The sequence below is a fragment of the Drosophila rhopaloa genome, unplaced genomic scaffold, assembly GCF_018152115.1.
Source record: "Drosophila rhopaloa isolate 14029-0021.01 unplaced genomic scaffold, ASM1815211v1 contig_163, whole genome shotgun sequence".
In the NCBI taxonomy this organism is placed as follows: Eukaryota; Metazoa; Arthropoda; class Insecta; order Diptera; family Drosophilidae; genus Drosophila; species Drosophila rhopaloa.
Genome location: NW_025335043.1, coordinates 3,161,887 through 3,184,813, shown reverse-complemented (window position 1 = coordinate 3,184,813; position 22,927 = coordinate 3,161,887). Strand labels below are relative to the sequence as shown.

Here is a 22,927-nt window from a genome sequence, read left to right as displayed (position 1 = left end):
AATATTCTTTTATTGTTATTAACATTTTTTTTTTACCATTTTAACAACTCTTTGATTTAAATAAAAACCATACTGCAAAAATACATATATACCTTATACAATCCCAATAGTTTGAATATAAAATTTAAGCAATAGTTTTCATGAAAAAATACAAAAAAATTCATCAAGTTTTGTTTTCCATTTTAGAATGTTTAAGGGAAGGTTTCTTAGAACACAAAATTGTATCTGTTTCAAAGTACCTAAGTATTTTTTAGAAATTTTCGAACATTCCTTTAAACTGCAGGAAAAGTGGTTTTTATTTCAATTATTTCTAAAAGTGCAGCACCAACAGCAGCAATAGAAGTAACGGCAGCAACATCAGAGTAATGTCAGCGGCAGCAACAACCGGCGAATGCCATTAGCGTTGTTGAGTTGGCAGGCGTGGCCGTGGCACAAAGCATCTGGGGAGTGTGCGAAGGTGCACTTCAGGACGTTGTCAACGACTCGACATTGTTTCAAGAGCGAGAAATGCGACTTTGAAGCCTTGAACACCCGCACTCACAGGCCGAGCAATCGCTGGAGCAATGACAACATGTACTGTGTGCCCGACAGCTCGACATCTGTCCCACGGTGTTGAATTATGGAGGCTCAGTCCAAGTGAATGATATCCCAAATGGAGAACTTACTAGGCTGCTTTTAAAAAGGAAAACATTTAGAGACCTGCTCGGGTTTTCCCTTTGGAATGTTTTACTAGAATTTGCTTTGCACAAATGTTAATATAGAGTTGCATTGGTAGGTACATTGAAACCTTTCTATGGCATAATAACTCAACTAAATAGAGCATAACCATATATCCAAAAAGTTTTCAAAAAAATAGGACAAAATTAAATAAAATTCTAAAGTTAAAACTTACCAAAGAGGTTTAGTCTGGTTGCGAAAATAGCTTATCCGCCTCGTTTTAAAAGCCTTTAAGATATTAACTTGTATTCTTTTCATAAAAGTTATTTTTATCAATATAAAAAAAATTTGAATTCGATTGTGAAGTTCATTCAATAGTTACATAAGAATCCTTTTATTTCATGGTATTGCCCATTTCTTTTTAGAGTAAACTTTGATTTGTTGTTATCACATTTCAATCCATCTATTTAAAGATTTAAAGCCGAAAAATACATGCCTGCTGCAGGGTCGAATAACTCAGTGGCAGATACGTGCGCAATACAAGAATTGGGCAATGTATGACCTTAAGTACTATATATATCCCATTGTCTTGTTGTGCGACCACCCATGCACTTTGACCCTGCTAACTTATGGCTATATTGCCTGAACCTCTCCCCAGGTGGCGCCACGCTAAGTCAACACGTGGCTTCTGCCAAAGTGCCCACTCCTACAAGGCCCCTTATAGTGTCTGTCCCACCCACCATCAAATGGCAGGCGGAGCACTTTGGTGCCCATCTGGACCTTGAGAGAGGCACCTAGAATTTTGTAAGACTGTGCAATAAAATTGCAACGTTTATAGCTGGTCACTGTCGTTGCCTCGCTGTGGTTTCCTCGCAACCACGTCCACTTCGCGTGCTGCGTCCACTCTGCTCCATTTTCCACTGGCGGTGAAAGCTGTTCCACACCAACACCCCAAAGCCACAGTGGGTTGACTTTTGAAAACTACTGTCTAAATATACAAAAATGTGTGCAATGCAAGCCGTCAATAAAATTATAAAATAATTATAAAATTAAAAAAAATAAATTTCTTTTTGTATAATTATATATTTATTGAGTATCCATATTCCGAAGAAATTAACCTATTTTACCCTTTCCTTTCATTCGTTTAAAATTATGTAACATGCCGAAAACAGCATTTCTGACCCAATAAAGTATATAAATCTTTGATCCGTGTGAGCGTTAAGAACTCGAATCTAGTTGAGATCGAGCATATATATTCAGTGTTAGAGTATTGTGCAATGCTATTCAGAAATGTATATATTTCTTCGATCAATATAAGTTATTAAGAAATTAATAACAATACCATTAATTCCCTTTTTGCTTATATATACTTTAAAAATTTTTATTTAAACAAAACTAAAAAATCAAACAATTTATTAAAGAAGTAGTATTTCGGTAAAAAATGTATGGAGTTAAAATAATTAAGCTAAGTTTACTTAATAGACTGTTGCCTTAAATTTATTTTATTTTTTTTTAAAAACAATGTGATGCTAAGAAAAGCTTATCATTTGTAATGAACTTGTTTTAGTTAGCTCGACCCAGTGTGCCCGTCCAGTCGTGACCTTTACGAGTGGCCATTAACGCTTTTTTATCTGTTCATAAATTTTAATTTTGGCAAAATACTCCAAGTACGTGCCACACCCCGAACCTCTTCTCGCGCCCTCCATCGACTCGAGGCGAAGCCAACATAATTCTTATTTTTAGCTTGTCCGGGTCCGGGTGTTTCCTCCGTGTTTGTTTGGCTTTTCGTTTTGGTCAGGAGAAATATGACTTGGTGGCTGCCGTTGGCCGTGTAGCAGTTTTCCTTGAGCCTTTTTCCGCCGAGCGCCGTGGCTTCGCCTTTGCGTTTGAGTCGAGGACCCGTAACCTTATTTCGCCGGCGGAGCATCCTCGGCGCTGGCGGACTTGTTTATCGTCCTTTGCATCTCATTGAGCTGGTTGCCGCTCACGAACGCCACCCACCTCCCCCACGAACGCTTTTCCGGAATCTCGGCGTTTTCACGGGCCAAAAGAGCGGCGTTTGTGTCTTGCCTGAACGGTCTGGCCTTTTCCTTTTTCCCTCGCCTTGCTTCGCTCGGCACTTTTCAGTTTTCCATTGCATATTTAACCTAATTAAAATGAGTTATATGAGCAAGGTGGGGAGAGCGTGTTAATCCTTGACCTGCTGACTTTGCCGGAGCTCATTTTCCTTGTTGCCCAAAGTGGCGCCTTGAGCTGAAGATGTTTCGCTGGCCCCAGAAGTTGCTATCACAAAATGTTTCACGTTTCTTTTCCACATTTTCTGAGGTTTATAGTAGAATATAAATTCTATTTGAAAAGTTTAATGTATGCTGCGATTAGATACACAGCGTGAAGCATAAAAACATTAACAATTTAATAATATTTAATAAAATTTGATGTTGTTTTCTTTTATTTCTGAAGCTTTCTTCACCAACGATTAATTAACATTTGTTGTTCGCATAAATCAACCACATTTATGGAAACATTTACTGAGATTTAATGGCGTTTTTTAAAAGGACAATTAGAGGTTATTAAAATGGCGGCAGCTTCAACATTGAATAAATAATATTTAAAGGCTTTTATTTAGCTTTTTTTGTTTTATTTCTGAATCTTTGTGCATGGACGATTTAATGGGATTTTTTGTAAAGCTAATTTGGTGTTCTTTGTTTAACAAACTGGCGGCAAATACAATATAATAATATATAAATGAAGGTTATATATTATCATGATGCCTTTGTATAAAAGCCATTGTTAAAGCTAAGCTACAAAAAGCCAAAGTCCGTTAAAATCGATATATGCAAAGGGGAAAATAGAAAGAAGTTAACAAAGGCCAGTCAAAGGCTCCGACACCATCCAGTTGCCCCATGCTGACTTTTATCCTGCCTCTTATCATTGCAGGTATGTTAATGGAGCAAACTCTCAACAAGTAGATCTCCTTGCCCGACAAGCAGCAAACAATGACCAGGAGCGAAGAGCAAACTAACCTAATGAATTTATGTACGGGGTACGAGGTGCAAGGTGCAAAACGCACAAGGCCAGGCAAAGGCTCTAACTGAAAGTACTTAAGCCCATAAAATATTCAAGCCGAGAACATGTGGGGAAAATTACAAAGAGCGCCCGGAAAAGGCCACAAAAATCCAGCACTCAGGCAGGGAAAACAGGGTGGTGGAAATTGGCTGGACAGATAGGCGGACTCTCGGCAGAAGAAAGAAATCCCAAACAGGCATTACACACAAACTTATACAGAGAAAATAATTAGTTTTTAAAGTATTTAGTACACAAAACACTTAAGTGGCGTGTACAAAAAGGTTTTAAATATATTTATATTATATTTCTTGAGAAAACTTAACATATTTATTTTTCACAATGCAGCCCTTAAAATAATATATGGTGTACCTTAAAAACTTGGACGATTGCAGGAAAATTAAGTTTAAGCGGATTTGGAAAAATGTGTCAAATGTTTATTAATCGAATAGAACTAATGCATTTAGATTCAGGCACTTTACAATATTTCGCGTGTTTATCCTTATTTAGTCATAAAAAGACTTATATATATTTTGTAGAAATTAAATATCTCTGTAATGCATTCTTGGCGGTTTTCAACTTAGAAACCGTACAGAAATGTACAGCTTAATCGTTTTAGCTTACCATTAAAACGAGAATACGTGCCTTAATAGACATTAGTTTTTCCTGTGCACACTCTTAAACGTATCCAGTGCTCGAAGAAAGTCACAGTCGCACAATTTGCCATTGTAAGTGTAGGCGGACGGAGGAAATAGGGGGTCTCACCCTTGCCCCCGGGGATAGGCAGCCAGCCACTGATTGAAAAGAAAATTACGGGCCAGTAGTTGGCCGCCAGATGGTCTCCACATCGACAGTGCTGCTGATGAGCAGCGTAAATGTCCTGCGGAAGGAAGGGGGAAACGGAAGCGGGCGGCGCCGCCACTGGGACCAGCGGCCTTGAGCTCCGGAAGTGGTAAGAGCCAAAGGGGCAGAAACAGGGGAAGGGGCGGGGGCACCGGGCTCCCAGCCATTTGCATTTAAGAGTACCCATAGATATGTCTATGCCCCTAGACAGCATCCGCTGATGGCAACTGTTTCGTTATCCTTCGCTTAGCAGGTTTCTTTTCCCTCTTTTACTGTGGAATTTTAAATTCTTTCAATTCCCTTCAAATTTTATAAATTATTTGTTTTTCTTTGTGTGAAAAGAAAACCTTTGATAATCCGCGTGCTCTTAATAAATAATTTTGTATTTTAGAGATTCTAGAAAAATTGAATTTTAAATAAACAATTCTGTGTCATACTTACCTTGATACTTACCTTTCTTGAAAATGTTTTCTTTTTATGTTGGTAGTTTCTTACTGGAAACAGAAACTTAAAACCTTTGTTTTTAAAAAGTGTTTAATCTAATCAGTTTAAAAATGGGTTTTACCATTCCTTAGATAATAAAAAAAGCACTTTAAATTTAAAATCTATGTTCCAATTATGCCACTGTACCGACATTGGAGACGAGGGCTTAGATGGCGCGGTGGCTGAGCTGCTGGGATAGCACGTTATGGATATTAAGCATGTCCTTAAGCATAAAATGTCAATAAGTGCACCCAATCTATGCTAAGCAGTTTATATTGCGACAAGCCACTGAGGCACCGTCTCTTTCTGAGTCCTTCCAAGTCCTTTCTAGTCCCTCCCTCCTCCTCCCTAGATCCCCGATTTCAAGCAGGAACTGCGCTAACAATGCAAAGGACACGGAAAAGCACAATCGCGCTAGCACACATTTGAGCTTATCTATATGCATGCGTCTCATATTTTCCGATAAACGTATTTGGATAAGCAAATTTCCCTTTGCATTACACTGTGCATGAACTGGTAAGACTTTCCCAACAAAAATTAAAATATTGTCAAAGATACAAAAATGAATAAAATAATTTTAAATCAAAAATAAGTAAATTCTTAGCTCTCGTCCAAAACTTTTATAAACTGAAGGCTTAAACTCCCAATCGAGAAAACGAAAATATTTTTCTTGGTTCATTCCCTTACATTTTTCATAGCGTATTTATTCTTCATTTACTTGCAAGTTTATATCAGCATTTTTGCAGAATTTCGCATCAAAGGCGTTGCAGAATATGCCACTTATTTGTTCTATGTAGGAAGAAAAATTAATAGTGAAAATCCTGTTTTGAAAATATTTAAGGTGGCGCATCTTCTGGAAAAGTTAAACCAAAGGTCTTAGTAACATAGTTTTTTGGAATATTTTCAAAGCTATTGAATGTTTCTTCTTCTTAAAAGTGTGTGTTATAAATATTTATTAATGAATATATAAATATCTGGTGTGTTAGCAAATAAGTTATTTCAGACTTAATCAAAGTACAAGAGCTTTGAAGGCTTTCCCCAATGTGATTTGAGAAGAATGTTTCCAGCACTCCATTCTGTCTCCGATACTGTCTTATCCGCGTGTCACTCACGCAAAACATTTCTAATTTCATTGTAGAAATACGTTTTTCTTATCACCTTGTTCTGGTATCTACAAACAGGCTGTGACACAAAAACGCAAGATAGCTTTCCGTACTTAAATATCGGCATAGATTGGGAAACGAGTTCAATTCGTTGAGTTCCGGAAGAGGTGGTGGTCTGACCAAAATGAGAGGTACTAACAGCAGAATGATGATTGGTCTGAGACTAAAGATAGCTCACCGTAGTTCAGCAATGCGCCTTCCACTTGGGTATACTTTTCGCCTTCCTGGCCGAAATCCGAGCATTTTCGATGGAGGAGAAGTGCAAGTTCTGGGCTGGAAAGGGTTACATTGGAGACCCAAGTGATTGCCAGGCCTGGGGATATTGCCAGAACAACAAACTCATCGAGCAGCGTACTTGCACCGAAGGATTACTGTACAATTTCCGGGATGGAACCTGCAAACCAGCATCGGAGGCGATGTGTCATTCCCATCTCTCGGAGATTTGCTCCGAGCTTGAGCCAGGGGATTTGGTCGCCGATCCAGCAAATTGCAGGAGATTCGTTGAGTGCGACAACATTAATAATCCCATTTGGAGTTACTGTGCTGAGGGTCAGGTGTTCAGTAACAAGCATCAAAAATGTCTGGAGGAGATCTCCGGTTGTCCACAGGACAACATCTGCTCATATATGGTAGACGGTTCGTTCGTTGGAGATTCCAAGACCTGTCGAAATTATTTCAAATGCTACAATGGATTTGGCATCCAGCTAAACTGCTCCAGTGGTCGATATTTTAACCGAAAAACGGGTAAATGCCAATCCTGGCGACCAAATAACTGCCACAATGATGAAGAGACTCCCCTGGTGACGCCTCTAGCCTCGGATTTTCATATGTGCTCGAAATACTACCAGGAGGATCGGTCCGGAGTGCAGCTCATTTCGGATTTGCTGACCTGCTACGGGTACTACACATGCACCTCCCGATTTGACAAGGGTCAGTGGAGCAGCTGTCCCTGGGGACAACACTTCGAGTGGTGGAGCCAGCGGTGTGGTTCGCCGAAGGACAATAGCTGCTCCTACGATCGCTGCGGCAATGTGAACCAGGTAAAAATGACAGCCATAAATACGGGCTGCCGGGAATACACGATCTGCCAGGGTTATCGCTCGATAAAATCGCAGGAGTGCCCAGAAGACTTTCCCTACTTCAACGAAATTACGCAACACTGCACCGATGAATTTCCCAATCACAGGGTCTGCTACATGGACGGATAAAGAAAGGAATGGCTTCCCAAAATGTTATCAATTTGAATTCGGTAATATCCATATATTTAAATACTAATTACTAACAGTAAATTTAGTTAAGTGTGACAAAATAAATTCTAATAACTTATGCAAAGGGGTTTTGGATGCACTTAAACTAAAATAAATCTAGATATTTAACAGTTTAAAGCTCGTTTTCATCCAAAATTTACTAAAATAAGGAAAAAAGTGGCCCCGACCTTTTCATCTTGAATTATGTTTTGGAATCGTATATCTCAAAAGTACTTTGGTTTATTTCTCAATCCACGTAATGATATTAATGTTTTCAATTTGGATATACTAAAAGTTCACAGCTCGTTTCTAGAGAAGTTTACTATTTGTTTTCCGACTAAGATCAGCACAAACAATTGGCCTTTACGACACCAGAATATTCCCCAAAAAACAAGATCGCGAGGTGGAAAAAGGACAATATAGAAAGGTATAAACTAAGTTAAAATATAGTCGGAACCAAATTCATATACTAATTTCATGCTATAAGATAAAATGAATGCGTTTACAATTGAAAAGGTCTCTAGCTCTGGAATTCTGTTTTTGTAGTCGTATATATCAAAATGATTTTGCTTTTATTCTAAATTAAAATAAAGACAATTGTGTTTTTAATTTAAAAGCAATATTTATTTATATTTCTAAAAAAACAAATTCAATTAAGACCATAAGTACATTTTTCTTCGAGAAAGAAAACAATTTAAAAGGTATCTGGGGACAATCTATCACGAGTTTATGCTCTTTTCTGTAAACATCAATCGATAGCTCCGTAATTAATTGTTCATGCTTCATGGAAATTGTCTGCACCAAGAACCACACCCTTTTCCTTCTTCTTTAATCATTGGATACTTTCTCAAGAAAAAGCATGAGCTTGAAACGAAAACAAAAACGAATAACAAAGTCTGGATAAGATTTATGTTTAGCATTTTTTTGCATTCCACAATTTAAGTCTGTCTGGTAAAAAGAAAAAAACAGAGAATCTTAAGGAATTTCTTCATACCGGAATTCAAACTACCAAATAGCTTTATGCTTACATTTTGCAAAAAGAAAATGAGTAAATGGCTACCAGCAGATTAATTAATAATTTTCGCAATCAAAGTTGACGTTTAAAACCAAATTGTTGAAGAAAAATAATTTTTTTTTAATAGTATTTTAAACTGTTGACAAGTGATTGATAATTTGACTAATGATTGCTAATTATTGTAAGTGCTGTTTTTGTTTTTCCATTCAGTCATGCTCAAGTGAAGAATCAGCTTCAGCAGGAGACATCTTTCAGTTGAAGTTTTTCTGCCAGAAAATCAAATGAATCAACGAAAAATTCAAGTATTCCTCAGAGAGAGCTGTATTTATGAAAGCCCAGTGGGTGGGTGAGTGGGTGGCGCAGTAAACGCCATTGAATATGTGGGTGTTTTCGGAGGGGAGGCAATGGCTGCAGGCAGCCCAATGACGTGGCACAACAATACGTCGCGTCATTGAATTATTATGATTGACTTTTATTACACGGAATCGCAATTTATTTTACTTAACAACAGGCTGGGATCCCAGCCCGGAGTGCGGTTAAAAGTAGCGAAAATTTGAATGAAAAGTTGTAAAGAAATTACGTTATTTATCATTCGCAGAGTGGCGACCCAACGACAGGGACACATTCACAGAGCGAGCGAGAGGGAAAGCCCGACATCTCCCAAACCGTTTCCGTATCCGCTCATTTATTTACCACACTGTCAAGCGCACACCCACATACACAGAGAGAAAATATATATTCATATTAGTTCAAACACGGAATTAAAACTTGTACTATTTTGTTTTTTTTGTTCTTTTTATAAATTACCTACTAAAGTTAAAGTGTTTTTTAAAGATTTAATCACATATTCACAACTCAAAAACTTTGGATATATAATGATAAAAATATAAAAATAAATATAATGATATTTATATATATTCTAATAAATTGTATAACTACGATTTTTGGCATTGAAAAGCCACCGAACTTAAGTTCAATTTATTAACATTTTTTTCTGTATGCCCTTACCCGAAAATTGATGTTTTTCCGCCGTAGTTTGTGCACAGTTAAAAAGTCTTCCGCGGCGGTAGCAGAAATTCAAATTTATTGTTTGCGGTTTTCATGGCGTCCCGGCCACGCCCACCTTTAGTCGATGGGCTTAAAATTAGTGGCGTTGTCTTGCGAATCGATGGGCGTTTGATTAACGGTCGTGGCAAGAGATTGAATCGCTTAATTGCCTTAAAAGTAGGCGTGGCTGGGGCTGGAGTGGGGGGGGGTGGATTGATGGCAGGGGGAATTAATGGCAGGATAAAAGTCGTGACTATCCAATTACACACGATGTAGCCGGCTCAGGGCATTAAGCCGTTTTGGTTCCGCCATCACTTACCTTTAATTAGCTAATTCCCTTTAAGATCTTCGCCCTCAATTGTGGTTCGGGGATTACCCGATGGCGCACTCCGGGGATTAGAGTTTAGTAATTGCTGTAGAGGACTTTTCGGCTTTGTGCCCCACTGAAGAGCAGCGAGAGTAAATGGCAAAAGAAAGTTGCCCAGACTCCAAAGCCGCGAAAACGTTTTCTTCGGCTGAACATGGGATAAAACGGAGAATGACGTCTGAAAGAGACTGAGAAATGTAATGACGGTATTTATGTTATCTTCCATCTAACTCCGCACTTACATTTATCTCTGCCTATCTCAGAAATTAATTTCAATGAGAGTGAAGTTTTGATGGGGTACTAAATGGCAGATCTCTCATAGATTTTTATGAACTTTTTTGGCACTTCGATGTAGAGGAGTACATGTATTTTGAAGAGGGTTTCTACCGCCGGATAAGCTTTCAATTTATTCTTAAGCTTTCATTTATTTTAAGGAATCCTAAACGATATTCAACAGTCAATTTAATAGATTATTTAGATTTTTCCTTATATCAGCTAAGCAAAATATAAAAAAAAACAAAGTATATAAGGAAAGTTTATGGTAATTAAAGCCAATAACCAATACATGATTGAATTGTGTTTAATTGCTTTTTATATTTGAAAATTTTTGTCAATTGTCAAGTCGATAGCCATATTTGTAAGCACTTTATGTTCTAAATTAGGTATTATTTAAATAATAATCTAATAAAAAAAAATAATTTGTTATCATTTAAATTATTATTATGAACATGGATCAGCGACATTTGCATGAGCTTATCAGTGCGCTATCAATGCAGAAAACTGAGATTAATTTTATCTCACAAAATGATGTTTAAACCTCATTTAATATCAACCATTTCCAACCAGGCTGCCAGTTTTAATCAATTTCCATGGAATTTTCTTTGTTTTACCCATGTATTCATGCGCATTTTCCCCATTTAAAAATAATTCATACTCATTTAAGGGGGACAATTTGGCCGCAACCAGCGAAGGACAAAGAGCCGTGGGGTGAACCACCGATGTGGTGGGGCCAACCAGTGCAATTCAATGAGGTCTGGCTTCAACCGCAGGCCGCGACATTCCAGTGTCAAGCGTTTTCTTCAGATGGCAGTGAAAACCGCACAAAGCCGAGCCCCCAAGTTTAGCCTCGATTCTGGCCGGGCTTATTCAGTGCAGTCATGGCCAATGCCATTGCCACTGCCGCAGATTGTTCGTCCTCCTCACCGGATTTAGCTGGAGGCGATGGGCTACGCTTTTGTTTTTCCAACTGGTTGACTCGGGCCACCTTCTTTGGAAATGCAGGAGTTGCCCAACGAAGGCTTTCCCAACTCATCTAACATTTTCCATCTTACTGCCGGGCTGTTGTTTGTATGCGTCTGCTGTGGTTTATGTCCTCTCGTCGTTGACATTTAGTTGACACACACAACACGGACCCCGCCCCCTCCCCCACCGATCCCAGCCTCGTCCTTTTCGTCCTGGTTGTGGACTTCCGGCAACAGGCCCGGCAATGGATCATCGGCGTCTTTGTTTACACATCGCCACCGAAGTTTGCAGCTGCCTCTGCGGCAGTCCTTCTCCTGATTGTTCATCGTCAGCTGGTGCGCTTTATTGTTGCTAACTAGAAAAGCCAGAACGTCCATTCTGGTCTGCGGAATATCCTTCGCGATACTGTGGGATGAAAAGGGTCATTCTTTATACAAAATGTTTCACCACAGACCTTAAAGTCCTTAAACATTTCCCATCTCTTTAAAATGTATTTAAAAGTGCCCACTACAAATTAATAATTCGGCTTCTGAAAACCAATCAACTCAATTAAATGTTTTATAATGAGTCAGGGACTAAAGCTATTAAAACAAATAAGTCAAATGCATACCCAATTAATATATTTTAATGTTTAACATGATTGAATGAGTTTTTTTTTGTAAATTATGAAAGCATCAAATTATAATAATTGCTGCAAATTAATTAGTTACAATTGTTGTCCAAGGTGACAGTTCTGCCGGGAATTCGTAATAAATGTTAAGGTTGTTTTTTTTTTTTAAATCTAAAGCATGTAAAATATAATGAATTTATTCCACTGTTAGCCAGTGGTGTAAACAATTTTTGAAAGGTTATTTCGCCAGCAACAGCCGCGGTCCGCACTTTGTTCCGTTTTGCACTTCATTTGCCACCAGCCCACCCAACCTCCAAGTCGTCCTCCTAGTCCAAGGCATCCTCTCCTGCAAGTCGTCCTCCTCAGGGCAGTAAATTCTGTTTACCCACTGCGATGTCGTTGTCTTTGCAGTAGATGCATCGCCAGGACAGCTATTTGTTATGTCGTTTGACTGAAGCTGCTGACATTTATCCAGAAACTGCAGTAAGCAGAACGAATATGCAGAGGATGCTGCCTCAGATATTAAATCGCCTCCAGGCAATAAGTAACTGCAGAGCATTTTTGTTGGCTTTTTCTAGCCTTGAAATGGTGGCGCACATAAACTACAAGAATAGATGGACAAATGGGATTTCTTGTAACTCCATTCTATTATTTATAATTCTTCTAGTGCTTGCGAGAGTTATTTTTCTTTATTTCATTTTGTGACCACTTTCTGTATATATTTAAAATTTGCTACCGCTGCTCCCTGTTAACAAGATTTTGAGAAACAAGTTCGGAACTAAACTAAAAATAGGTTCTTAGAAAGTTGTCAAAGTTGCCGCAGCATAACATTCTGAACAGAAGACATTTTGTCAAAGTTGAGAAACAAGAAAAGAAACCACAACAACGAATGTCTCAAATATTAGTTTACCTTTGCATTTGCTTAACTTTGTTTTAGACTGTAGCATAAAGTATTTGAACTGAACAACTGTGGATAGGCAAATAATAATTTATTATACTGAGTAGGTATATAAAATAAAATAATGAAATCTGAACAGACTTATTTGCGTCTTGCTCCGGGTGCAGGTCTAAATGGTTTTCGCCGGGATTTTGAATCGACAATGAGCACAGATTGTCGCTTCAGGAAGTTACGGGAGGGCACTTCATTGTCATCGTCTGTGGTGGCAACTGTTGGTGAAATATTTGTGAAATGGTTTGAGTATATAAATAGGATATCAAACTTACCCGCCGCTGGGGCCTGTTCCGGAGAGGATGAGGAGGTGCCTGCAGCGCGCTGAGCACGTCCTGCGAATAGATTGTAGTAGCACACAGGCATGGGTTGCGGTTTCTCGCCCTCGGGAGCGGATGGCGACTTGGGCGGCTCCGCCTGGTACATCTCCTCCTCCTCCTCATCCACTATGTCCAACTTGGGTATCTCGAACGGAGGCACATCCTCCGATTTGCTCAGTTCCTGGCAGCGTTTGATCTTAAGTTTGAGTATCTAATGGAGCAAAATGTGTCAAGTTAATTCTTATTCCATAAAAATTGTATTTACCCACCTCTATCATATCCTCATCTTCGGCAGTGTGAGTCAGAAAATTGGGTAGTTCGGCTACGCTCACATGGAGCTTTCGTTCGGGTATCTCGATGTTGCTCTCGTCCACTTCCTGCACCTTGAAGATCATCTCGCAGATGCGTTCTTTAAGATACTTTAACACCCCCATCGATTTGCCTGCCTCGTCGGTGTCCAGTTTGCGATCCTGCTCCTTGGCGGCAATGCTGTTCTTGATTTGTTCAATGACCTCTTGGTTTCTGGAACGAAGTGTGAATTTAATTTTATTTCATAGATGGCATTCCAACGCGGAATGTACGCTTCTAAACTAGTCTAAACGTTTGGCGACTTAAAGATAGAGATTAAAATTTGACTTTTTAAAGCATCATTAAGCTAATTCAAATTGCACTTTCATACCTTGAACATTATTGAAGCTTATTAACGGAACAAAACAACCAAAAAAAAACATATTTTCGATTGTTTTTAAGATAATGCGAAATCGTACTTCATATCTTTAAGACGCTACAACATTCAAGACACTCACACTTCACTCTCCTTGACGTCTGAGAACTTTGATGCCTCCAGTTCGCTGCTCAGAGCCTCGCGTTCCGCCTCCAGATTGGCCTTTTCCGCCTCGGCCGCCTTCCTCAAATAATTCAAACGTGCTGCGGACTCCTTTTGGGCGCTGAATCTTTCGAAGACCTCGAAGGGCGAGGTGGCGCCGGAGGCCTCCATGAGCTGCTTGAACAGGGACTCCATATCGCTGGTGACGCTCTCCAGTTGGGACACCGGCTCCTCCTCGCCGTTCTCCGTCTTGGCAGTGTGCTGGTCACCCGAACTGGAGCCCACGCTGTCCTGATGGACCAGAGTCTTGGTTTCGGCAAAGAGTTTCCTCCCAATCCGCTCCAGTTCCAGTTTTCGCGCCTCCACTTGTTTGCGGAAATCGAGAGCCTGTCGCTCCCTGGTTTTCTGTGAGAGATTGGCCTGCTGCTCCTGGCGCTGCAGGATCACCTTGGCCGCATCCCGCATCTCGACCGCCTCGTTGTGCACCTGCTGCAGTCGCTCGATCTCCGCCTTCTGGTCACTCAGAGATGCCTCCAGTTCCCGCAGACTCCGCTCGAATCGCTCTGCATCCGTCATCAAGGACGCCTCGATGGAGCGGTACTTCTTGCGGATGTGCTCCGCCTCCATCCACTGCACGTTGGTGCGGTGGATTTCGTTCTCCAACTGGCAAACGAGCTGAAGGGCCATTTAGGGATTAGTATTTGAACAAAAAAATTTAATCATTAGAAATACTGTTTCTGCATAAGGGAAATAAGTCCGGAAATCCCTTCTTCACTAACATTACGGTCTAGATTTTGGAGTTCTTAATATCCTATTATTTACCGCAAACTACAAATATTCTTAAATCTTTAAGACGCTTTAAATAACAAAACATTGATACTCTTGATTTAAAAAATTACCACTGAAATCAAGTAGAAACTTAGTTCGCATGTATACTGAATTAACTAAAGATCTTGTAATATTTTGAATACAAATAAGCAGTTGTTAAAAAAGAACAAAAACCTTTAAGACTATTAATTATAGTACTTTAATAAAATCCCTGCCATAGTTAGAAGTTTTTCCAAAAACTATTCAAGATGTATCTTTCTCACCTTCCTATTGGCATCCTCCTCGAGTGTTTCGGGGGGTTTTTCCCCGAGGTTCTGGTTCTGAGCCTCCTTGTTGGCCAGCAGTCCGCGATACTTCTCCACCAGTTTACTGAAGTGCTGCTGGCGGGACTTGAAGCGATGCCGCAGCAAATCCATCTGCTTCCGACTCTCGGTAATCTTGAGATCAGTGAGGAAAATGGCATCGTCGGCATTTTTAGCCCCCACAGGATAAGTGGCCTTGCCCACAATTAAGGTGGGAGTGCAGCTCTGCGCCCTCCGGGGTTCTCCAGTTGGTTCCTTGATGACCACTGGTCTCTGGAGCGGATTTCGCAATCGACTCGCCTTCACCGTCAGCTCCTTGATGTCCTTTTTCAACGAGCCAATTGTGTCGCAGTTGATGCGGTTCTGCTTCTGCCACTCGGCTGCATTAGCCGTCTTTTGGCCCTCTGTAAGGATTCCATTTGTTAGTAATGCTGTAATAGTTACAAAGGCTTGGGTTCACACCTGCCAGTAAAATCCGCTTCTTAATCTCATTTATTTGTCGGTTCAATTCGTTCAACTTGTCCGATTCCATGGCTTCATCTGTGCGGTTTACCTTTTCAAAGTGGCTATCACAAAATATGCACTCTGAACTGGTTGTTAAATCGATACCACAGTTGTTGTGGCAACAATTAAGTTAACCATGCGCTCTGTTGGTTGCTAACAACTTAAAATAATATCTATAAACATCAAATAATATTTATAAAAACGAAATAACATATCAATTTAAAAAAAATAATTGTTTTATAATTTTTTTAATAATTAAATGGTTGGCAAAATATTGAATTTCTTGAAATTTATGATCAAGAACCAAAAATTTAAAGTAATTATTTTAAAATAATCAAATTAAATATATAAAATATATTTTTTTATTCAAGTTTCTCCAATTAATCAAATAATCAGAAAACCTTTTTAGAGTTATAAAGCTGTTTGCTTTAATTTATTATACTTGAACCACAATATTTACAAAATATATTTAAAGATGCCACAAAAATTTATCATCAGCTTGTAGTAAGCCCCCAAACATAAAATAAACATCATGGATTTCACTAGGAAATCAACTAAAATGCTGGAGAACAGAAATGGTTGAATTCAGAACACTATTCGAAGCGGGATTGGATCGCACTGTTCCGGACCCTGGCGACGAACTCGGCGGCATGGCTGGGTTCTCGGAAGGAGCAGGCGATCCTCTCCAGGATTCCCTTGCGGCAGGAGGCGTAATTGATGTTGGTCCAGCGGCAGCTGTACGAACTGTTGGACATGTAGTCGATGCGCCACTTTTCGTCCACCCGCATGTAGATGATCAGTTCACCGGTGACCCTGTCATGGAGTATTATGTAGTACATTCCGCGGTGCTCCAAGATCTCGATTTGACCCTCGCCTGAGAAGGATGGGGAACGGTAAGGACTGGCAACGGAACCTGGTACTTTACCTTGCCGTTTCCACTCCTTCAACTTATTGAAACAGAAAAGCCTCACAGGTTGGCTAAACATTGTCCTTCCATTTTTTGTAATGTCCGCCAGATCGGCCATTGTTTTTGTTAATCTAATTTCTTCCAGAGAAAGCTTATTCTGTACTTCCGATTCGTCGCTTTCGGATATCTCACTGAATACAGAATCCTTGCTCACATTCAAGCCATTACATGACAATCCTTCACTAGCATCTAATCTGTATAGTATAGGGAATGGTTCTATGCTCGGACTTCTCACCATGGGTTCTCCACAGGCCATTGAATTGTCTTGAATTTCTTTGTTACTGCTCTCTGCAACCGAAGTCAGTTGAAATATGTTCTGCCTAAACACTCTTGAGAAGTTTAACGAGCTCTTGATCCTTTCAAATCGGTTCAATCTGTTTTTATAGGAATTGTCTAGAAATAAAGCTTCGATTAATACAAGGGAAATAGTTTACTGGTGACTACTTACCATTAAAAGATTCCTCCAACCTTTTGAGCATAGTTACGCTCAAAATGAGTGCCTTAAGCGATCTGGAGGCCTCCTGTTGAATTATCTCCTTGGAGCGTTGTTTCGTCCTCCTCGTTATTCTATCGCCAAACGAAAGTCTGACACTAGGTGACCAAGTTGACTTGTTCCCTATCAAAGAACTAATTACACCAAACTTATAATCTGGCTTGGTTATTTCGACTAATGGAGCAATCAGTTCTTCGATCTGTAAAGCTATTGGAGACAGAAAACCAGCTGATTTTGGTTGTAGTTCGGCGGGAGAAATTTGTTTCTCTTGGGAATTTGGTTGCTGATTTTTTGATTCATTTATTTCTTCGATTCCTGGCAGAGTAGATTCTTCAATTCTAGGTAAATTTATATTTTCAATCCCTGGTAATTTAAATTCTTCTAACTTTGTGGAATTTTGCTCTTCGAATAGATGCAAATTTGTTTCATTGATTCCTGCTAAAATAGGTTCTTTGAAAAGTTCTGTTTCTGGTAGTTTTATTTCCGGTGCAGTTGGCTCCTCATTCTCAGCTAATGTTACTCCTTCTATTTGCTCAACTTCTGAACCGGCACAGGCCATTTCCAATTCCGGAATGAAGTACGGCATTGTGTTATGGCATTCTTTGGAATTATCAGACTCAATTGGTTCTGGACCGCCAAAAAAGGAAAGTTCGCCAAAGCCACAATGAAATGGCTCACTTTGCTTACGCAACTGTTCGATGATATTAAAAGGTGACAAAAGAGTATCAAGCGGTAAGCTTGGCAGGCTGCAATCCACTTCGAAGGACTCATCTCGACTGCTTTCCAATTGTTGAATTAAGTCCGTGGTCGGGAGGTCGGGCAAAGTAGTTTCGCCTTCGGATGACTGAAGGTTCAACCCGGGACACTTGATTTTGACATCCGATTGCAAGCTCTCAACTGCAATTGCCTCAGTTTGCCCAACTGCATTGGATCCATCCACTTGGTTGTGCAACATTGTCTAAGCTGGTAATCTATCGAAAAATTAAATAAAAATAAATAAAAATTGACTGGGATTTTAAACACAAATGACTTACAGCTTATTGAGTGTTGAGTCAATGTGAAGGAAATCCTTTTTTCTTTGTTTTTGTTTGTAAGTTTTATTTCAGAGTTCTGCTGATTTGACATCCAGGTGTAGAAAATATTGTTATTGTTTTATGACTTACACCCTTTTAACCAACAACAAATAAATTTGATTTTAGCTATAAAATGTTTAAGTCATTTTATTCTAAAGGGGATATATAAACTTAAAAGCTTTTTAATGGATTACATTTTTAATTGTGTGAGAAATTACTCAAAAGTCTATTTATTTGTTTTGTTTATAGTAAAGTATAAGCTGCACAACGAAAATAAAGAGAGTAGGTCCGTGTCGTTCGCCTCCAGTGTTTTATGAACTCGTTTCTTACTGTTATCGTATCTTTTCATTAGTATCACTGTCAGGTCAGTCTTCTAGTGCTCTGAGTTGGTCATAACAAGATACAAAGGATTCTGGGAACAACTTCCGTTCATTGTTGTCCGCACTCATGAGGCATTTCGGCCCCAGCGACTAATTACAATTTGCTTTTTGCCCAACGGAGCGTATGCGTAATCATAGAGACGGGAAAAGGAAGTCGGCATGTGGAGCAGTCCGTCTTGGAGTGGGAACCAAATTACATTGACAACAATGTTCCGGTGGCTTTTCAATGGACGAAATGCGAATGGAAACAAAAGCACCTGAAGGCCAAAACAAAACATCGCCCAGTCTCGGGCTTTTTTACTGGGTGAGATGAGGATTCGAAATGTACATAGATGAGAGCCCGCAGCTAAACAAATACGCCAGGGACCAGTCAAAGCAAATAGCGCAGGAAAAATGTTTGAATCTAAAATATGCATAAAATGCGGGAAAACGAATTCAAAGCTTGGCGAAATAAATAAATAGCGAATGCAAACAAAATGGAATATAACAAAAAAAAAAGCGGAAAACAAAAAAGGAGGAAGGAAACTTCCATTCTCAAAGTAAAACAATCAAAATTTGCGCACCATTAAATTTTGTATGGTACTCGTTCCACCAAAGTTTCCCAGCGCTCTCTTGAATTTTCGCCGTTTTCCCATTTTTCCAGCACTATACATACTCGCATGTTTGTCTGTGCTCCAAATTGACTTTCTGCACAATGTTCAAAGCTTGGATTCCCGTGATTCGATTTTTTCTCAGTCAATCGCCAGATTTTCATCTCCTTTTTCGCTATAGCTACTGGCATCCTTGTAAATATTTTGTTGACACTTATCTATTTGCGAAACCGATCAAAGGGCACAGACAGGGAAATGTCAGTTATATTGTAGCACAAATTGGTTTTGATTTATGACTTTGTTTTCGCAAATCCAGCTTTAGTCGTATTGATACAGATCGGAACTCATGGACAAAGCTGATTATATGTGTTTTATGATATGTTTTTTTAAATCTCCCCAGAATCTAATTAAATTTACCATTAATTGTAAACAAATGCAATTGTTTCATATTTTTTATTTGGCTTAGCTGTGCCCATAAATTAGCATTTGTTCAATATTAATTAGTGTGTCTGCAAATACATATATTTGTAAATAATGGGCTATTTTTAGTTGATTTAATATTCAATAACAAAGATACTATACCAAAAACTTATTTAGTGGAGTGGCCATTAATTAGGGTATGATTTGTTTATATTTTTTAATAATTGGCTGTATACAGTGCTGCATATTAATGCTTTAGCTAGTTAAAGCTTTATTTGTTTAATTATGCAGAAACCGTAGAATTAGATGTACTATTTTTATTATGCAACCAATTTGAATAATTTAATTTTACCACCTAATTTATGACTTTTTCTTTTCGGACACATTTATTTAATGGAAATAGAGTGTGCAAAGTATGTGTGACATTAAAACTTAATTTAATATTCCCAAAAGCACTTGTAAGTAGCAACGTAGTCCAACGAGTGTATCTAGTTGAAGTGCCATTAATTTGGGTGGTTAGCCAACCAGAACGTACACTGGCATAAAGGTTACATTATATTGTAATTTCTAAAACCAACTTAAATATTTAGCTCATGGTAACCCAGGCCCTCCAGTTAACTTTCATCTCTCGAGGACGAGAGGCAGCCTGGCCGAGAGGAACGTAGTAACCTAGGTAGCTGGCAAGTGGGACACCTGGCCCAGGTGTGACATTCTGCAGCTCTGCCAGGACATGCTGCCACCCATTAAAACTAATTACTCATAATCATTTCGGCTACTGCTCGACTGCCTCCGGGAGCCCATACCATACCACACCATACTCCATGACTCTTGGCGAGCGACAGTCGCAGCTGCCACATACACATTGAAATTAATTAAAATTAAAACGGGAGTGGATGTGGATATGGAAAATGGAAATGAAGCTCCGCGAACTCAAGTCCTGGCTGATCCCCATGAAAACGACTCAACCGCAGATGATGGGGAAATTAGTGGCAGGCAAAAGAGCAATGGAGAAGCGTCAGAAGTACAAAGTCAAGTGCGCGGCGACCGATGAAAAATCTCTGTGAAATTAATTAAATTCTGTAATTTAAGGCACTCCCCGTTGACATCGCCGCCTCCTACGGCTGCACACAGTGCGTATGTGTGATGCTGATGCTTTTATCATGATTATGTTGTGTCACCCCTCAGGCTCTCCGCACCTGGGTTCGGTGACCTTTCCTTTTCGTCCTGACATTTACCCGTCATGCACGGCAATGCAGGTTATGTCCATGTGCCTCAATCGCACTGTCGAAAATACTACATTCGAAATCGAGAATAAGAATATAATTCTTATTTCTTTAAGTTTGCTTTATATGACATTAAAAATAAAGATAAATCAAAAAGTAAAGCTTAAATTAACTTTAAACCGAATTTTTAGTCTGAGACTTTAACCTGCAAAGATTAATAAACATGTTTAAAATATTTGCCATTTTATATAGATTTTTTGGAGATTAAATGTAAGTTGCTAGTACTAGCAAAAAACTCATTTAACCTTTCCATGAGTTTCTCCGTAAAGAATAGCAATAATTTTTTAAGTCTGTGAAATGCGTTTCTTCTCAAAGATTACAATGTTTAATTACTTTTATAAGCCATAAGAACTATTACTACGCAAGTAGTGAAACCCATTTCAAAACTTTTATAAAATTTTGTTCAATGCATTTGTTTGCTTTTAGACTTGGCTTGCACGTATTTGTGTGTGTGTGTGTGTGCAGGTCCTGCAGGCATCACATTTCTCCTGCCGCCGTCCACCAGATGGCGCCACCTCTGCTGCGCTGTCAAGCGCAGCGCAGCGCAAAATTATTCTAATTAGAGTACCCCACCCCCCGCTGTTCCGCGATATCCTTTACAGCGCCTTTGAAATGTTATTCAGTTAGATAGCTAGTGGGACAGAGAGGTCTGTGTGTGTTTCTAATTTGTCTGTTATTTTTCTGGCTTTAGGCACTTTAGTTTACCAGCAGTTACACTCCTTTCAACGAGCTAATGTGTGTGTGTGTGGGGATGAAAGCTTCGTTTGAAGTGAATTTACCTTTCTAATTTTAAATGGAGCTTAAATATTTCAACTCCAATAAAAACTATAAACGTTGGAATATAAATTTATTTTTTATAGATAACTTGCAAGGTATTAATATTTTGAATCCTATTTGTGCAAATCGAATTAGGATCTTAAAATACATAAAGTAAAAACAAAGGTTATCAAAAACCAGCTTCTTTTCTATTTGTCATATTACTTTAAATACCATAAGTACATGTTTATGTATCTTAAGTATAATTAACTATAAATTACATACATGTTAATAAAAACCATTATTTTTTAAGAGAACTCTTGGCCACTTCTGCCACCTGAAAAGCGAAATTGCAACCCACTAATTCGTCAGTTGGACAGCCCCTGAATCTGTGACAAAATGAAATTTTTAAACGTGATGGCAAGCAGAATTTATGTAGTAATCTCACGGCACGGAGACATCGCCCAGGACTTATGTGCATGATTTATCTTGAGCCGCATAACAAAAGAGGAGGGAGTGGAAGTGGGCGCACTCCCTGTGCGTGACGCAGTTCCTCCGTTTCCCCGTTCATGAATCACCCGCCGAGTGGCAACATGTGCTTAATAGTTTAACGCTTCGTGTGCCACTTAGCTGGGCGTGAATGCCTATCCTGGCAAGGAGTCACCATCTATCCAGGAGTTGTCTCCTCCTCCTGCTCCTCCTCCACCTTCTCCTGCTGATAATAATGGTAAAGTACTGCAGAAGGTGGTGATGAGGAGATGAGGAGATGACGCGGGTGGCGATGGAGGTGATGATGCAGTCTTTCTGCGGGAGTGCCCCATCCCCTGCAGCACTCATTTTTCGTTTCTGGCGTTAGTGGATCCTTCTCTGTTACAAATCCGCGACGTTGTTTTCTGCATGCCTGCCATCCTGCCCGCTTCTGCGACCCAAGCCAATTTCATCTCGTTCCGCGTCATGAACGGACGGACAGACAGACGGCCAGGGTCCTGGTTTCCATGTCCTCCCAACCTGACATCGCGTGTCGCATGATGTATGACATTTTTGCGCCTCATAAACAGCTGTGTTCTACCCTCCGATAATAAGGTACCTGCACTAAGAGAAACCATCTGTGCATACAGTCTACCACTGAAATAGTTACTCCAGAATATCATTTTATTTTTTTATATTTCACATATTTATAGATTTGATTTTTGGAACGATACAGAAAACATAAATTGCTACGAATAACATACAACAATTTAAGAGTTTTCCAAAATAAAAACCATCTATAAATCATAAATTTCGAAATTTAACCGTCCAACTAGTTAAAAGTTCTAATAAGTTTCAACTAAGACGCAGTGGGAACCTTATTTCCTTTCCACAGCTTTTTGTTGATTAAATAACTTTAGTCTGATTTCTTAATATCATGTAAAGGAACTAGCTTGTAATCTGTCAAAAAAAAAGTTATCATAATTTCAAAGAAGTAATACAAATCGGTAAGAAATTGGGAATGCGTAAAA

General features: G+C 39.2%; 4 protein-coding genes across 7 annotated transcripts in view; 2 read left to right on the top strand and 2 right to left on the bottom strand.

Annotated features, from left to right (window-relative positions):
- LOC108047695 overlaps positions 1–22,927 on the top strand; it is a 108,287-nt gene that overhangs the window by 55,751 nt on the left and 29,609 nt on the right.
- Positions 6,270–9,181, top strand: LOC108052381 (peritrophin-44). Of its 2 annotated transcripts, XR_001769645.2 has the most exons (3): positions 6,270–6,340; positions 6,393–7,883; positions 9,070–9,181. XR_001769645.2 is itself a non-coding variant. In XM_017134765.2 (2 exons), the coding sequence occupies exons 1-2, from the start codon at positions 6,334–6,336 to the stop codon at positions 7,415–7,417; spliced, it is 1,032 nt and encodes a 343-aa protein (XP_016990254.2). In that variant the 5' UTR covers positions 6,270–6,333; the 3' UTR covers positions 7,418–8,110. The 2 variants fall into 2 exon arrangements, 1 of the variants encoding a protein (XP_016990254.2); XM_017134765.2 differs by lacking the exon at positions 9,070–9,181 and having other exon boundaries at positions 6,393–8,110.
- LOC108043961 (myosin-9) lies at positions 12,777–15,503 on the bottom strand. Its single transcript, XM_044457541.1, has 6 exons — positions 15,425–15,503; positions 14,924–15,366; positions 13,813–14,507; positions 13,276–13,528; positions 12,962–13,217; positions 12,777–12,904 (listed from the first exon to the last, which is right to left on the bottom strand). Exons 1-6 carry the CDS (start codon positions 15,492–15,494, stop codon positions 12,777–12,779), a joined length of 1,845 nt encoding a protein of 614 aa, XP_044313476.1. The 5' UTR covers positions 15,495–15,503.
- LOC108044933 lies at positions 15,915–18,005 on the bottom strand. 3 transcript variants are annotated; one of them, XM_044457542.1, is made up of 3 exons: positions 17,961–18,005; positions 16,882–17,897; positions 15,915–16,826 (listed from the first exon to the last, which is right to left on the bottom strand). In XM_044457542.1, exons 2-3 carry the CDS (start codon positions 17,879–17,881, stop codon positions 16,060–16,062), a joined length of 1,767 nt encoding a protein of 588 aa, XP_044313477.1. In that variant the 5' UTR covers positions 17,882–17,897; positions 17,961–18,005; the 3' UTR covers positions 15,915–16,059. The 3 variants fall into 3 exon arrangements, with proteins under 3 accessions (XP_044313477.1, XP_044313479.1, XP_044313480.1); XM_044457544.1 differs by lacking the exon at positions 17,961–18,005 and having other exon boundaries at positions 15,915–16,340; positions 16,392–16,826; positions 16,882–17,918; XM_044457545.1 differs by lacking the exon at positions 17,961–18,005 and having other exon boundaries at positions 16,154–16,279; positions 16,392–16,826; positions 16,882–17,918.

Excerpts from the sequence above, each read along its gene's own strand:
- LOC108043961 (XM_044457541.1), bottom strand. The coding sequence starts at position 15,494 with ATGGAATCGGACAAGTTGAACGAATTGAACCGACAAATAAATGAGATT. Across the intron at positions 15,367-15,424 it reads GAAGCGGATTTTACTGGCAG|AGGGCCAAAAGACGGCTAAT; the intron begins GTGTGAACCCAA and ends GAATCCTTACAG. Across the intron at positions 13,529-13,812 it reads GACGTCAAGGAGAGTGAAGT|AAACCAAGAGGTCATTGAAC; the intron begins GTGAGTGTCTTG and ends ACTTCGTTCCAG.
- LOC108044933 (XM_044457542.1), bottom strand. The coding sequence starts at position 17,881 with ATGTTGCACAACCAAGTGGATGGATCCAATGCAGTTGGGCAAACTGAG. Across the intron at positions 16,827-16,881 it reads GTTGGAGGAATCTTTTAATG|ACAATTCCTATAAAAACAGA; the intron begins GTAAGTAGTCAC and ends CTTTATTTCTAG.